General features: G+C 32.1%; 2 protein-coding genes across 2 annotated transcripts; both read right to left on the bottom strand.

Annotated features, from left to right (window-relative positions):
- Window positions 1-2,273: 2,273 nt before the first annotated feature.
- Window positions 2,274-6,537, bottom strand: LOC126720528 (uncharacterized). Its single transcript, XM_050423034.1, has 3 exons — window positions 6,400-6,537; window positions 3,182-3,538; window positions 2,274-3,063 (listed from the first exon to the last, which is right to left on the bottom strand). Exons 2-3 carry the CDS (start codon window positions 3,527-3,529, stop codon window positions 2,431-2,433), a joined length of 981 nt encoding a protein of 326 aa, XP_050278991.1. The 5' UTR covers window positions 3,530-3,538; window positions 6,400-6,537; the 3' UTR covers window positions 2,274-2,430.
- LOC126721316 (uncharacterized) lies at window positions 3,833-5,018 on the bottom strand. The gene is made up of 3 exons (XM_050424368.1): window positions 4,719-5,018; window positions 4,411-4,636; window positions 3,833-4,296 (listed from the first exon to the last, which is right to left on the bottom strand). Exons 1-3 carry the CDS (start codon window positions 5,016-5,018, stop codon window positions 3,833-3,835), a joined length of 990 nt encoding a protein of 329 aa, XP_050280325.1.
- Window positions 6,538-15,804: the final 9,267 nt, after the last annotated feature.

Below are 15,804 nucleotides of genomic sequence, written 5' to 3'. Positions count from 1 at the left end.
AAAGGATATAGAACTTCTCATATCAAGAAGTTCATATGGAAAAAAAAAAAGAAAAGAAAAAGGAGTCCATGTTGTTAATGACATTAAATTATATATATATATCCTAAAAAAAAGTCCATAAAATCAAAAAGATATAGAACTTTTATATATATATATATATATATCCTAAAAAAAAGTCCATAAAATCAAAAAGATATAGAACTTCTCATCTCAAGAAGTTGATGTGGTATAAAAAAAAAAAAAAAGTCCATTTCGTTAAATTAGAAAAGATATAGCTTGTTAATTTAGTTTTTGCTATTCAAACTAATTAGGTGTCTTAGGTATAGTAGCTGTATGCCACCAAATAACTAAATTTAATTTTTTAAACAGAAATTTGATAAATTTCCTAAAAAAAGTCCATAAAATCAAAAAATATAGAACTTCTCGTCTCAAGAAGTTGATATGGTATAAAAAAGAAAAGTTGATATGGAAAAAAGAAGTCCATTATGTTAAATTAGATAAGATATAGCTTGTTAATTTAGTTTTTGCTATTCAAACTAATTAGGTCTCTTAGGTATGGTAGTTGTATGCCACCAAATAACTAAATTTAATTTTTTAAATAGAAATTTGATGATATAGCTTGTTGATTTAGTTTCTGCTATTCAAACTAATTAGGTCTCTTAGATATAGTAGTTATATGCCACCAAATAACTAAATTTAATTTTTTAAATAGAAATTTAATAAATTTTCTGTAATTTGATACAGTCACTTAGTATAACCACGATTTCTAAGTTAAACTTTTATTATATATACTACATTTTATATATATATATATATATATATATATATAAATAAATAAAAATAAAAAGTGAAACAATAGAGAAAAAATAATAAAATAAAGGGGGACTTTTGGTGGGGCCGAGGCAGTGACAGCTTGACCTTATATCAATGTGCGCCAGGCCCGGCAATAACAAGGCAATGCACACACGCTAAGTACTTTCTGGGTTTTTATTGACAAAACTTGGTCAGTTTCTTTTTCCCACTCGTTGGTCTTACATTTAGGCTTTGTTTGGATGGGAGAATGGAAAAGTGGGAGGATTGAAAATTGTGGGGGATGGAAAAGTGGGAAGATGAAAAATATTTAGTTTTCCCTCTTATGTGTTTGGTTGGAGGGGTGGAAAAGTGGGAGGGTGGAAAACTCTTTTGTTTGGTTGGAAAGAAAAATGGAAGGATGGAAAATATAATTTATATAAATTGACTATTATACCTTTGTTACATAATATATTAGAAGTAAATTTATTTGTACTCATTAAATAATATAAAATTTACCACATCATATATATAAATTTATATTTACATTTTTATTATTATAATGTAAAAATTACATTATAATCTTTTTTCTTTTTTCTTTTTTTCAGATTTCAGCATTTTTTTTTCTTTTTTTCTTTTTTCACACGTTTCAGCCAAACATTACACCCTTTACAAAGAATTGGCTGGGCATTAACATGGACAATGGCAGGCAACAGGTAGGCAAGTGTCTTCCCTGACCCTGTTTCAGCAACACCAATTAGATCACGGCACCTTAGAGCCATTGGCCATCCTTGAGCTTGAATAGGACAAAGCCAACTTTTGTAATCTCTTCAATAATATAATCCGTTGTCAAGTAGGTACAAACATTATCTCACCAATGTCAAAAAAAGAAAAAATAACTTGCAAGTTGAGGATAAGTCAATGACCCACAACTAGATATGTAGGATTCGCACTACAGTTTAGATATTACATTGTCAATTAAAATCATTAGAATTCCAACCCCACAGTGGTAAAAATATCTAAGACTATGAAAGAAGATTTCTAAAATTTATAAACCTTGAGAACTATTGCAAAATCATTTTAAAGAAATGAATTTACACATGTATTCTTTACATAAATCATACAAAGCAAAAAATTTTAACATCAGAGTGTATTCTATAAGGCAGCGGATAGGTGTCAATCATAATTTATAACAAGAATTAACATATTACTCAAGCACAGTATGGTCCCAACACTGCTCCTTCCAGGTTGCCATACTAGCCTCTTGAATTTCTTCTTAGCATCAATCCAACACACCTAGCAAGTCCAAAATGCAGATCTGAACCAAGAAAAAATATAAAACTTTGGAACAAAATTATATTAATTTCATTCATCCATAGCACAATACAAGTTAAAATATTACATTATCTTCTAGTGTCTTAACTGAAATACAAATTCATCAAATATTGCTAATTATGTAATATACTACATTCAGCCCACAAAAGTTAGCAAATCAAAATTCAGCTACTACCAAAAGTGAGTTGACACTGCATTCAACCCACAAAAGTCAACTACTATCAAAAGTTAGCAAATCAAATTTACACTACATTCAACCCAAAAAAGTTAGCTACTACCAACAGTCAAGTGACAATTATCCAATCACTAAGGTTCCTTAGGATACATCATCTTCAATAATATTTGTCGACGTAACTCAGTAGTTGGAACACCAAAAAATGCTCTCATTTTGGTTGGATCCTTAATTAGGAAGAGCATAGCATCAAGTTGGTGTTCCGTTGGTATTCCTATTTTCACCAATTCAGAAAAAACTTCATCCTCAGAGTAACAACGTGGACGTCCTCTCTCCATGATAGCAAGTCCCTCTTTAGCAATCTCATGTCCTTGCATCATAATAGCAAGTCCCTCCTTAGCAATTTCATTTCCTTGCCTTATACTTGCTGCTACATTATCAATTCCGGATTGAAAAATTTCCATCTGCTTTTCAAGCATTTCAACCATTTCAGGTGTTTTCTTCGCCTTCTTGGACGATGTCTCACATGAGTAGGAAGGAGAGACCATTGGAGAATATGAATCTACATTTGGCATGCTAAACTCACCAAAGCAATCAATATTCTCTTCCAAATTTACGCTATCCTCTCTGTCCTTTTCCCATCGACGGACTTTCTCCTTTGCACTAATAGAACCTTCACCATTTGCCCTATCCTTGGAAAACAAATCAAACAGCTTCTCATAATGGTGAATTGGAGTTCTTTTCCATTTTTTAGCATTTGAGTTTGCCTATAAAAATACAATATACACTTATTAGTATTATTATTATTATTACAACAAAATACCAACACAATGTATCAACTTGCTCTAAAAAACATTTTACAATATCAAAATAAATATAACTAACCTCTATTAAAGGTTCCCACACTTCATCTTCAGCCTCAAAAAGTCCAGTAATAGGATTCCATGCAAATCCACTCATGTTCTTGAAAAGGTCATAACATGAATGGAAAGTACCTTTCAATGTTTTGATGCGATTCTTGATATTACCTTTCTCAACTGTATAACCGAACGATTCTGAACACTTTTTACACATATTTGAGAAAGCATGAGAAGTCCATATTCCATTAGGCCTATTTCCATTGTTTTGTTCCTCCAACATGACGTTAAGTAAGAAGCCATCCATGTCATCAGTCCATCTCATGTTAGTCGCTTTAGACTCACTATCAGTTGTCTTCTTCAATGTCTTAGGCATTTTTAAAGACTGCATGTTAAACATATTAGTATTTACAAGATTACATACAACTATTACAAAGAAATTAATAAGATTCACATATAAATACTTCAAACAAACCAACAAAATAAAATACGACATAGCATAATGTTGCTATAAGTAAACTAGTAATTGAACATTTATCTAAAACATTAATAAAGTACACATAATAATTGTACAAAAGCAACTATTGGTAAATGTTCAGCAATAGTCATTCCATTCGAAACTATTCCATAAAGAAAAATACACATAAGCAAGTCAAATCTCATAACATAATGAGTAAAATTATTGATCATGCGATACATAGTCATTCCACATTCTAGTTGCTATACTAGTTCGTAATATTGCTCCTCTTCTAGCATCTGCATCACTATCATTTCTACTGTTTCTAGCTTCATTATGTATGTCATCATTTGAAATCTCTTGATCAACTTCTGCAATCAACCTTTCATCCGGATCAACTCCCATAAGATAGTTGTGCAATATACAACAAGCCAAGATAATCTCAGTAACTATATCAACTGGAAAAAAAGGTTCTGTCATTCCAGATATAATAGGAAATTGTTTCTTCAACACACCAAATGTCCTTTCAATGACATTGCGCAAAGAGGAATGTCGATGATTAAATAGTTCCTCAACATTTTCTGGGCCACGTGCTGAATACTCTTTTAAATGATAACGTACACCCCTATATGGCGCCATAAGTCCACTTCTCAGCATAAAGCCCGCATCTACTAGATAATATTTTCCTATTAAGAAAATAATTTATATAAGTAATTCACTATATATAAGTAATTCTCTATATTTTTTATAAGTATGCTTTGTATTTATAAGTATACTTTGTATTTATAACTTAACATTACCTCTAGGGATTATAAGTTTGTCTTCCCTACTTAAAGCGTTTTTAATTATCCTCGAGTCAGAGGCAATCCCTTCCCATCCCGGTAAAACGTATGTAAACCTCATGTCAAAATCACATGCTGCCAATACATTTTGAGTTGTGTACTCTTTTCTCCCTCGATATCTAGGCGCATCTTTTGCTGACACTTTTACACGAATATGTGTCCCATCAATAGCCCCTACACAATCCTGGAATTAAAGCAATCTATTAAATCAAGAAATTTTTATTCATATTAAAGCAATCCATATAGTTGCTTAAAAATATGTTTACCTTAAAGTATGGGTAAAATCTATGACTATTTCGTATCTGTTGGGGAACCTCTGCTCCATTAGGTTGTAGAAGGAACTGATCTTCTAAGTAGATGACTGCTCTCAACACATTGTGAAAATAACGGCTTACGGTCTCATTAGAACGACGGAAGAAAAAGGAAACCGTACGGATTCTCTCATTATGTGCTAAAATGTAAAGAAACTTGGCTACTTGCTCTTCAATAGAAGCATTCCTAGTGTCTTTAAGACGGCCAGTTCCTCGAAGAATTTCACACAACTTAGCAAAGGCATAAGGCCCCATTCAAATTATGTCTCTACATTTCCTACTGCATCTAAGTTCACTTAGTAATTCTTGCCTAACATTTTCTCTTTCCGCACTACTTTCGGTAAGTACTCTATCCACATAACGTGGACTACAATATATGCCCATCATCCATATTCCATGCACCACATGTACAAGAAGTTGCAAAATTGCTACATCTCGTCTTCTCTGCCAATCAATCAAAAGTTGCAAACCAAATTTGTTCAATTCATGAATATTCCTTAATTGATCTTGACAATTTTCCTCCCAACTCTTACTCAAATCTTCCGGTGGACTATTATCCCAATTAGTTGAATTATCCATCTACCAAATATCCATCACAAGTAAAAAATAATCAATACATTGGTCATAATAATTACTAATTAAAGCACCTTACTCTTGTTGTTTTGTTTTTATCATCCCAAACATAACTAGCAAAGAAACACTATATATATAAAAAATAAAAAAATAAATAAATAAAATAAAATAAAAACTAATACACATAACTAATCATGTAAGAAATTATGTCAAGCTCAAGTTCTTAATCTGAGACAAATTATTGGTAGGGAATGTTAATTGCTACTTTCTAAAATCTAGGGATCAAATTGGATATTAGTGTTAAAAAATGTATTATTTTTTTATTCTTTTTTAGCATATACCATAATCACGACCAATTTCATAGCCATATTATATAATTTCCATCCAAAGAGAGAATGTTAGGCTTGCAAAGCCCATGATGTATCAATCATTCATAAGCAATAGGAATATGACAAAGATGTTGCCTAGAGTTTGTGTGTGTGTGTGTGTGTGTGTGAGAGAGAGCAAGAACAGTAAGGATGAAATGGACAAATGAGAATGTTGAGACCGATAATTGGATAGAATAGAAAGGATAGAATAAAATCTATTGCATTTGTAGGGTTATAGTTAGCATTAAGTGGTAAAAGTTACACGGTCATTGATGCTGTGATAAGGCTATGCAGAGTGTATTCTCAGGCTGTAAATCAAGAGTTCTGTGATGGAAATCCAGAGAAAGATAAAAACTGTGGAGAGGGGTAAGTTTGCTGTTATCATTACACACAAACTTAGATGGAAATTAACATGGATTCTAACAATCACAACTAATACCAACAGGATTCAGCAAACTTGGATGAAAATTAACATGGATTCAGCAAAACACAACCACTAATAAATGAAATCCTTAACACCAACAGATTCTAACAATCACAACTAATACCAAACAATAAAATCCACCAACTATGAACACACACAAAGGCAGGAACACATGTAAACTAAAATGCTATGCTCTGTAAAATGTAAACTATAATGCCCTATAATTCATTAAATACTAATAATTGAAAGAATAATTGATAATAGAAGTTACCAGTGGAGTAGTGGACTGAACTGACTGAAAATTTTAAGGCGAATAACAAGCACAGATACAGAGCCTCGGCCACTGACCACCGAAGTCCGAAGCAGAGGCACAGAGAAGGCGAGAAGCAGAGGAGGCAGTGAGTGAGAGTGAGAGGCACCGAAGTCCGAAGTAGAAGAAAACAAACAATCAATACACGGATTCTTTATATATTAAAGGGAAAAGAATTTTAAAATATATATATATATATATATATATATATATATATATTGGAGAAAGATTCCGGGAAGAACGAAAAAAAAAAAAAATCAAATAGCAAAAAAAATGGAGAAGATCATACCTGTCACGGCTGGAGAGGAAATCAAAAGACCCCTTGGTTGGAGAAAAAAACAAAACGAAACTAATGAGTGCATGATAGATAAACGAATGAAAAAAAATATATATATATATTGAATGTCATACGAAACCAAAAAATCAACAAGAAAATGAGGAGTATAATGAGGATGGGAAACAATAGATCACGTTGAAAAAAGAAAAGAAAAGAGAGGAGAACCTGGACCACTGGACGGTTTGAAGCTGAGATGAGAAGATGAGAGAAAGTGGGTTTGTGGGCAAAAGTCTTCAGCTGGGTAGGTGAAGGGTATGAATGAGGGTAGGTGGGCGGGTATTTTGGTAAAATAACAATCATGCAGTTTTCCCTCACTGATTTTCCTCCCGATTTGGGAGGAAGAATTTTGCGGGCCCGGGAGAGAAAAGTTTCTCCCGGTTTTCCACTCTTTCTGATTTTCCCCTCATTCCCAAACAGTGGAAAACTGAGTTTTCCACCCCATTTTCCCTCTTATATTTTCCATCCTCCCTATATTCCACCCATCCAAACACAGCCTTAGGATGTTTTTGAATTCCGTTTATTTTACTAAAAATTAAAAATTAAAAACTGAAAATTAAAAATATTATAAAAAAATAATTTTTAAATATATAAATAGTATCGTGAGACTTATTTTTAATGAAATTTTGGTAAAAAAGAGGTTTGTGGGTCTCATAAACAGTGCACGAGACTTATTAGAAACATACCACAATCACAGAACGCGCATCTAAAAAAAAGAAAAGGAAGAAAACGCAGACGCAAGACGCTACCTTTTCATTAGTACCCAAATAGGTACTTAAGAAAAAAAAATAATGCTAAGATCACAATTTTTACTACAATTTTTATTACAACTTTTTTATATGACAAATTGTGAATGATGGAGTTGTGTACTTACTATTTTTACTCTATCGCTCATTACTTGTCACAAGCAAGTTGCAGTAAAAATTATTGTCCTAGGATTTTCCTTATATATATATATATATATATATATATATATAAAGAAAAACCATCTCTAACTCCCAAAAAACCGGGACTATCCCAAAATGGAAACCCCAATTTCTCTCGTTGAGTCTCTTTCATTTGCATCACTCTAAATTACTAAAGATCACAACAATCAATCATGAGTTCAACTTTGAAAGACCAAAGTGTTTGTAGTTGTACTTGTACAAGGTATTATCTCCTTGGATTACTGCAAAAATGTGCCAAAACAATATCAAATCTTGTTATTAAGCCAAGGAACTCTCAGCCAAATCTTCCTCTGCAGATTCTGATAAGAAGAAGCGGTCAATGGAGGAGTCCAAGAGAAAAATCATGGATTTAAACTGCTGGGGTCCTAGCACAACCAAGTTTTAAATTGCTTTGTAAATTAGTAGTGTGTGACTGTGTGTAAATACTAAATACCGATTATGCATGAAGATTTGTCCTTTTATTTCAATGCATTTGAAAAATAAAGTTTTATATATGATTTTACCCAAAAAAAAAAAAAAGAATAATTCCAAATGTCTAACTATTATATCATATACTATATATAATAGCAGAAGCGGAGAGAAAATTGATTCCTACAATTAAAGAGGTGATGACAAATAGAATAATTGCCTATCTAAAATTTAAACACGTTTAAATTAAAAAAGCGATATATTATATCGTTTGACAATGCTACAACACCATTTAAAAGCATCTCGCTATAAAAAAGAAAAACAACCGGTTAGAATTCAATTAAAAGCTCCCAATAAAAAAAATATAAAAAAAAAAATGCAAGAGAGAGAAGAAAAGAGCTCCAATACTCCAAAAAAATAAAACGCAAATACAAAGAGAGAAGGAGAGAGTTCCCTCACCAGACTTAGAGCACCGCTGTAAGCAGAAAGAAAAATCTATGGGCATCACCGCATCAACACCGTTAGGCTATATATCTGCCACTATCAGATTGTCGAAATCGGCTCCGGTACATTTTTCTCTATTTTTTTAGATTTGGGTATGAAATATTACTTTTTATTGAGTTTTTTCGTTGGATAGGTTTAGATTTGATTTTGGTTTTGATTCCTTTTTGTTTCGGGCTTTTGGGTTCTCCATGAAAATGTTTGTTTTCTCAATTTTTCTATTTATTTTGATATCACTAAGCCTTTCCTTGTTTTCTAAAATCTGCGTTCAATGTTTTTTTTTTTTTTTTTTTTGGGGTTTTGATTTGGAAAACCGGTTTTGATTTAGAAAACACCTTTTGATCTGTTTCACAGGGTTAGTAGACACTACACCAGTTTGGTATTAACTGTTTACTTAACACAGTTTCACAGTTATAAGAGATTAAGAAAAACAATTTGAAAACCCAAACTGAGACAATCCGTTAAAGAGAAAGGCATGGACAGTGAAATTTTTTGAGAAATCTGTCATCCAACTACTTCAATCTAGCCTCTGCGTCAACATGTATAGTCTCTATTTTTTTGTTGATTTATATTTGGCGTCAAATATAATTTAGGTCTAGAGAGGGCAAAGACAGCAAAACGAGAGAGATCGTGAGTAGGTGTGCAAATAGAGTTGGAATTTGTCAATTTGTCATGTAATTACTGCTATAATTATTGTTTCTTTGTGTATTATTGTTATTTCCTTTTGTGCATGTTTTGATCTCATGTTGGATCGATAAGAGTTACAATTGTCAATTAACCATCTTCTATTGCATTTATTTTTAAATGAATTTCCTTTTCGTTTGTTACTACCTGATTAGTGATTACTAAAAAATAAATAATAAAAAAATAAGAGAACAGAGTCAGTATTAGGCAGACTTCCTAATAATGATAATCCTCCCACCATCATCATGTCAGAATCGCTACCTGTAAGTTTCTCTCTTCATTTTTCAGTTTGTTCATTAAATATGATCATAATTTGATATTTTATTTGGAGTGGTTTTGGTTTTGGTCTTTTTAGTTTGTGCATTAAATATGATCAAGTTTTTTTTATATTTGTTTGGATTGGTTTCAATTTTGGTCTTTATGTCTCTCTCACCAATGGCTGCCATATTTTTAAAGAAGAAAAGGAAGAAAAGAGCCTTCAATTGAGATAATGAACCCGTTAAGAATGTTACACTATTTAAACATAGAAGAAAAACAGAGATTGAAAGAGAGATAAATCTCAAGGCAGCCACCATCGTCATGAAGCTGGAACTGTTACTGGTAAAGGTTTTCTTTATTCTTTTTAAAATTATGTGGTAACTATGATTTATGTTTGGGTGTTTGGTACTATAGGTTCGATTTAGGCATTTGGGCTAGATTTGATTTTGATTAAGTTTATTGGATTAGATTTGGTTTATGGTTAGGGTATTTGTGTTGCTTTGGTTTGGTTTGGTTTTGGATTTTCAAGTTAAAATTTTTTTGGGTAATTTTTCAATCGCATAGAGAGCAGAGTATTTTTTATCTTTTCAATTTCTTTTACGCTTCTTGAATGAGTATTCCTGGCAAAGAGTTTCCAATCGTCCCACTCAGCGTTTATTTATTTAACTCTCTCTTGGATTCAATTGTAAATTTCATTTGTCATTGATTGATTTCTATTCCAAATATGTGTAATAAAAAATTAAAGGGTTTTTCTTTAACTTTTCTTTTCTGGGTTTTCAGGTGAAAAGGCAAATCCTTGGAAGTAATCCAAGTTTGAGTAGAAACAGTACTACCAGGTATAGTTTCCAGTATATTTGAACCATACCCGGTAATTTTCTTTTTGATTGAGTGTTAAATATGCTTTTTGTTTGGATATTTGGTTGGATTGATTGATTTAGGTATTTGGGCTAGAGAAATTTTTTTATTTTTTTTGTTTATTTGTTTTTGTTTTGGATTTTAGGATTGAAATGGTTCAGGGCTGTTATGTGATTAATTTTACAATCTGCATACTATGCTACAAACCATATCTATGTTGCTGGATACTACTTTTGGGTTATTCTTTTACACATTTCTTATATGAGTTATTCTGCTCTTTTTTCTATTTGTTTATAGGACTTCTTCTAGATGTTTCTTTACATATATCTTATTTGAATTTTCTTCAACAATATATAACCAAGGCCATAACATAATTTTTTCCCTTCTTCAAATATTGTTTCTGCCCGTAGTTTATGCGATTCCCAATTCATTGTTTTCCCACAATTTCTTTTCCTATTCAAATACTATTACTTTGATTACATAGTTAATTGATGGGGTTATGCTCCTCCTTTGGATGCTTTCCTTTGAGGTATATAACATTTGGCTTTCTATTTGTTTTCTAATTTATTTTGTGGTTTTTTTTTTTAATGTTTAACTGAAATGTCTTTCGTTAATGTTTCCTTTACCTTTCTGCTTTCTCTATTTCTTATTGTGTTGATTATAGGGTTTAATCAAGATCATTAAAATTCCTTGAGAGAGAGAGAGAGAGAGAGAGAAATCTAAGGAAATTTACCACTGTCAAACCAATGTCACCCTGTTTTACAACTTAAAGCCACCATCTTAACTTTCAAAATATTATTGTTAAAGTTTTAAATTTTATTTCCAAATTTGCTGCTAACATATGATTAAGGCTTTGGTTTTCAATTGGATGCAAAATATAATTAAGGCTTTGGTCATTAATTTCCTTTGAAGCACTATTTGTGTGTGATTTGTTTGGAGGAGAACAGGGAGATGGTTATTAATTTGAGTATGAGTGTGGGTTTATTTATGTAAATCTGAATGTATATGTCAATTGCAAATATGACTGCATTTTTTCTTTGAGAAAATTATTGTTGATGAGAAATGGTGATTTTAAAGAGCTAGGAATTTGGTCCTACCAAATCAAAGAACCAAAAAGTTAGTTACATGGTACTATACTTAATCTCCATGTCTCTCTCTCTCAAATATCTCTCTATAATTTCATTCAATATGTGCTTTTCAATATTAAAGTTTTGTTCATCTTCTTATGCAAAAACTAATAATAGAAGCCCTTCATTCCAGGTTGATATGAAAGGTTTGGATGGAATACTAGGAGCTAGCTATGTTGGGATAGAAATCATTCTATAATTATGATGCTCCTAAAGCTAAGAAGCCAATAACTAGGACATCCAACTATTTGCAAAGGTGGTGCTGCTGATGTTGTAGATAGAGGAAAAGGAAGGTTATAACAAGCCTATATATGAGATAAAGAAAGGGTATTTTTTTTTCCCATTGTTAGAGCACTCACATCAATGACTGTATAATAGAAAAATGTGTAAAATTTACATAATTTTGCACAAAAGTGACCCACATTAATCCATATATAACCGTGTAAATTTATAGGTTTGCTATATAGTGACTGTGTAAATTTATAGCAAACCTTTAAATTCACACCAATACTATTATTTTACATTTAGTTTTTTTTTCTTTACGTATCTTGAGGATGAAGGAAGAAAGTAGATGATGGTTGTTATGTATGAAGAAAGAGAAATAATTAAAAAAAATCAAGAAAATTTGATATTTAAATAAAATGTAATGTAACTAGAAAACACATCAGACTTGAATTGGGTTGAATAGAAAGTATTGACTTTTTTTATTAAAAAAGAAAAAAGAAAACCAACCCCCCCCCCCCCCCAAACAAAAAAAAGCCTTTATAATAGAAGTTGCTTTGTTAGGAATACACCGCACATTGCGCGGGTTAAAGGCTAGTATTTGTAATTTCTGAGTAACAATTTAACAATTAACTTAACTCTTAATTAAAAATTCAAATTTATGATGCAGATAAAATGGATCATAAATTATTAGAAAAACTTATAAACTTTAAAAAAGTAATTATTAGGTTGGATAAATGAACCTGAATACAATTCATTGAATAAGTATGCCAAGTGGATCAAATTGGTTTTGATACAGACACCAATATCTATATTAGCTACATAATAATATAATTTTTTTTTTTCTAATGGACTTATTCTAATGGTTTCATAAATGTAAGTTTTTAAAAAACCATATTTTATATATATAAATATATATATATATATATATAAAGTATATATTGAACTAAGTATTCTTTTATTTAAGTTCTCTCATTAACTTTTTATGTATTAATGCTTCTTAAATGAATATGTATCATTTTTTTTTTTTTGGAAATAGTTATAACATGCGGTTAATTTTGCAATTTGAACTCTTTCTCTTTTAGACTCTCAATCTCTTTGTGCATGGGAAGGTGCCAATTAAGTTACAAGACTTTTGGTAATATGTACCATATGCAAATATTTATTTGTCAAATTTTCTCCATTAAACAAATAAATTATTAACTAGTATAACTTGCCCCATAAAGTCCACATTCTCTTAAAACTTACCATGATTTTTCAATGAAATTTGTAATGTGTGGTATGCTTTTGTGTTATAACTTATGATCTCATTCCCTTTTCCCTTGTGTGTGTGTTTGTTTACAAATTAACTATTAACTAGTGATTACACTAACTCAAACCAACTTCTTGCTCAAATTGTATCCAACATAGTTATCCTTAGCTACAGCTGAAATAGAACCTCAAAATTACTTTATCTATGTTTTAGTTTTTCCCTTTTCTTTTAGCACTTAAATTTTGACACATTTGGTTCCTTTTCTATGCTAATATTTCCGGGATCTTGGTTGCTTTTCCACTGAGAGGGTCTGAAGTCTGTTCTCCATGATTTATATTCAAGGTTTGTTTTATAAAATGTGCAATTAAAACCATATATAGAGTCTTTAACATTCTGTCAAAAAGATTCTGTCAAGCTTACTACCTAAAAAAGAAAAAGAAAAGGACAATTTTTGTCTAAAAGGGTAGGATTTCAAATGCAGTGGTAGAATCCAAATTAAATAGACCCTAACTACTGGAAAGCCCTTTGAAAATTATATCATAGCCAGGAACACAGTTGGTTGAACTTTAAAGGGACTTAATACTTTCTTACTATGCATCATAATGTTAACTTTATCTCAATTTATGTTAGGACATATGTGAATCATGTTAAAAACATATGTTATTTAGTGAGTGTTTGGATTCGGATGAAAGCCACGTTTTGCATTTTGCGTTTTACCTTTTTTTTTTTTCCCTGCACGCATTTCTGCTTTAGGGGACAAAAGCACTGTTCACGCACTGTTGAGCACTGTTCATACACTGTTGAGCACTGTTCATACACTGTTTAGCACTGTTTACGGGTTAAAAAAATATTAAAAATGGGTCCCATAGTACTATTCATACATTTAAAAATTATTTTGCTACAATATTTTCAATTTTCAATTTTCAGTTTCAGCAAAAATAAGTTGTATCCAAACGGACCCTTAGAATTGGCTACTCCTTTGACAATATGCACTTTACTTGTAATTGGGTAGATCTAGGATGTGTTTAATACTTCAAGGAACAATAGTTCAAGTTCAAGTATTGAAACCATGCAAATCTATCCAAGAAACAAGTGAAGAAGTGCTGTATTTTAAAGCTCGATAGATAGCCTGACAAATTGTATCTATCGAGGTTTAAAAGGCAATTTTAGCCAGTTTTTCAGATCTGATTTCGCTCATATCCATGTGTATGTGTTTAGGCTTTCTTTTCTCACAACCTTAGACATATATAAGGATTATTTTAAGAGCCGTCTCAGTGCATGAAACTTGATGCAAAGGTTTTGTTCAAGCAAATTGTGATCGAAGACAGAATTTGCCCTAGTTCATCTTTCTCTTGAAGAAGCTACTGTCTTTCTACGCCGTAGGGTTTTGTAACCAAGGAGTTTCTTGATCTTCATTGTGTGGATGAACTGAAGAACTTTATAGCCAACATCCTTCTCAAATTGGTAGTTAGTCATGTACTTAGATTTGTGCATTGATTGGTTAGTCACGTACTGGGAGCCGTGATTGAAATGAGAGATTGTCACTGCAAAATAAGTCCAATTGTGTATTGGGGTAAAAGTTCAACTGTAGGTTAGTATAAGGTATTGGGATTCCTTTACTTGTAACCGCTTGTTATGATAATAGTGGATTTTCGGGAGTTGTGACATTAAAATCACCCGGTAAAGTTTTTGCCTTAGAGGTTTTCCCCATTCATAAACAAATCACCATGTCAACTTTATTTTCCATTACATTTAACTTAGTTGGTGATTTGTTTGTGCTACCATGCGTATTACATGTCAATTGACTTAATTAATTAACTTAGCTAATTAATTGGTTAATTTATTACAATGGGTCAATACATTCTTGGTCTTTGCTGTGTGATCCATTGACTCCTGTTTGTCATGGATAGAGGACAATCTTTACTTATCCCTCCTTTATTTGATGGCACTAACTATGCATACTAGAAATTGTGCATGAGAGCTTTCTTGCAGTCATTAGATGAAAAAGTGTGGCAAGCTTTGGAGATAAGCTGAACCAAGCCAAAGAAAGCGACGGCTAATTGGGATGATGCGAAAATCAAGGCAGCAAACTTCAACAACAGGGCATTGAATACCTTATTCAGTGCGGTCACAAATGAGGAGTTCAAGAAGATATCCTCTACCGAAACTGCAAAGGAAGCATGGACCATTCTCTAGACAACCTATGAAGAAACTAAGGCTGTCAAGGATTCAAAGCTTCAGAGGTTTACCACAAACTTTGAAGAGAAAGATGGAGGAGAATGAATCGTTCAATGAGTTCTATGCCAAGCTCAAGGACATAGTAAACTCTGCATTTAATCTTAGGGAAACCATTCCCAAACCCAAGATTGTTAGAAAGGTGCTTAGATATCTTCCAGAGAAATTCCATGCCAAGATCACCGCCATTGAGGAATCAAAGGACATTGACAAAATTCCTTTGACAGAGCTGGTTGGCAACCTGCAGACTTATGAGTTGGGTTTGACAAGGATTGGGAAATCAAGTAAGGGTAAGAGCATGGCACTAAAGGCCAAGAGTAGTGACACTGATGAGTCTTCAGATGATGAAGATTCTAAAATGAAATCCTACATCACAAGGCCGTTCAAAAAGTTCATGAAGAATGCCAATGCGAACGGATTTGATAAGGAACGAAAGCAATCTAGTTCTTCACAATTCAAAAGCTAAGATAAAGGGAAGAAGGATGCTAGGAATGGCGGTCAGTACACTGTTCCTTCCGGACCAAAGTTCTTTAGATGTCAAGG

The sequence above is a fragment of the Quercus robur genome, chromosome 4 (assembly GCF_932294415.1).
Source record: "Quercus robur chromosome 4, dhQueRobu3.1, whole genome shotgun sequence".
Classification (NCBI taxonomy): Eukaryota; Viridiplantae; Streptophyta; class Magnoliopsida; order Fagales; family Fagaceae; genus Quercus; species Quercus robur.
The sequence above is the reverse complement of the archived record's forward strand: the minus strand, read 5'-3'. Positions and strand labels throughout refer to the sequence as shown.

Bases quoted from the DNA above. Each gene is read 5' to 3' on its own strand.
- LOC126720528 (XM_050423034.1), bottom strand. From the start codon at position 3,529: ATGCCTAAGACATTGAAGAAGACAACTGATAGTGAGTCTAAAGCGACT. The intron at 3,064-3,181 runs GTTAGTTATATT...GTATTTTTATAG, and splicing joins TGTGGGAACCTTTAATAGAG to GCAAACTCAAATGCTAAAAA.
- LOC126721316 (XM_050424368.1), bottom strand. From the start codon at position 5,018: ATGGGGCCTTATGCCTTTGCTAAGTTGTGTGAAATTCTTCGAGGAACT. The intron at 4,637-4,718 runs GTAAACATATTT...CTTTAATTCCAG, and splicing joins GATTTTACCCATACTTTAAG to GATTGTGTAGGGGCTATTGA. The intron at 4,297-4,410 runs GTAATGTTAAGT...TTTTCTTAATAG, and splicing joins CAAACTTATAATCCCTAGAG to GAAAATATTATCTAGTAGAT.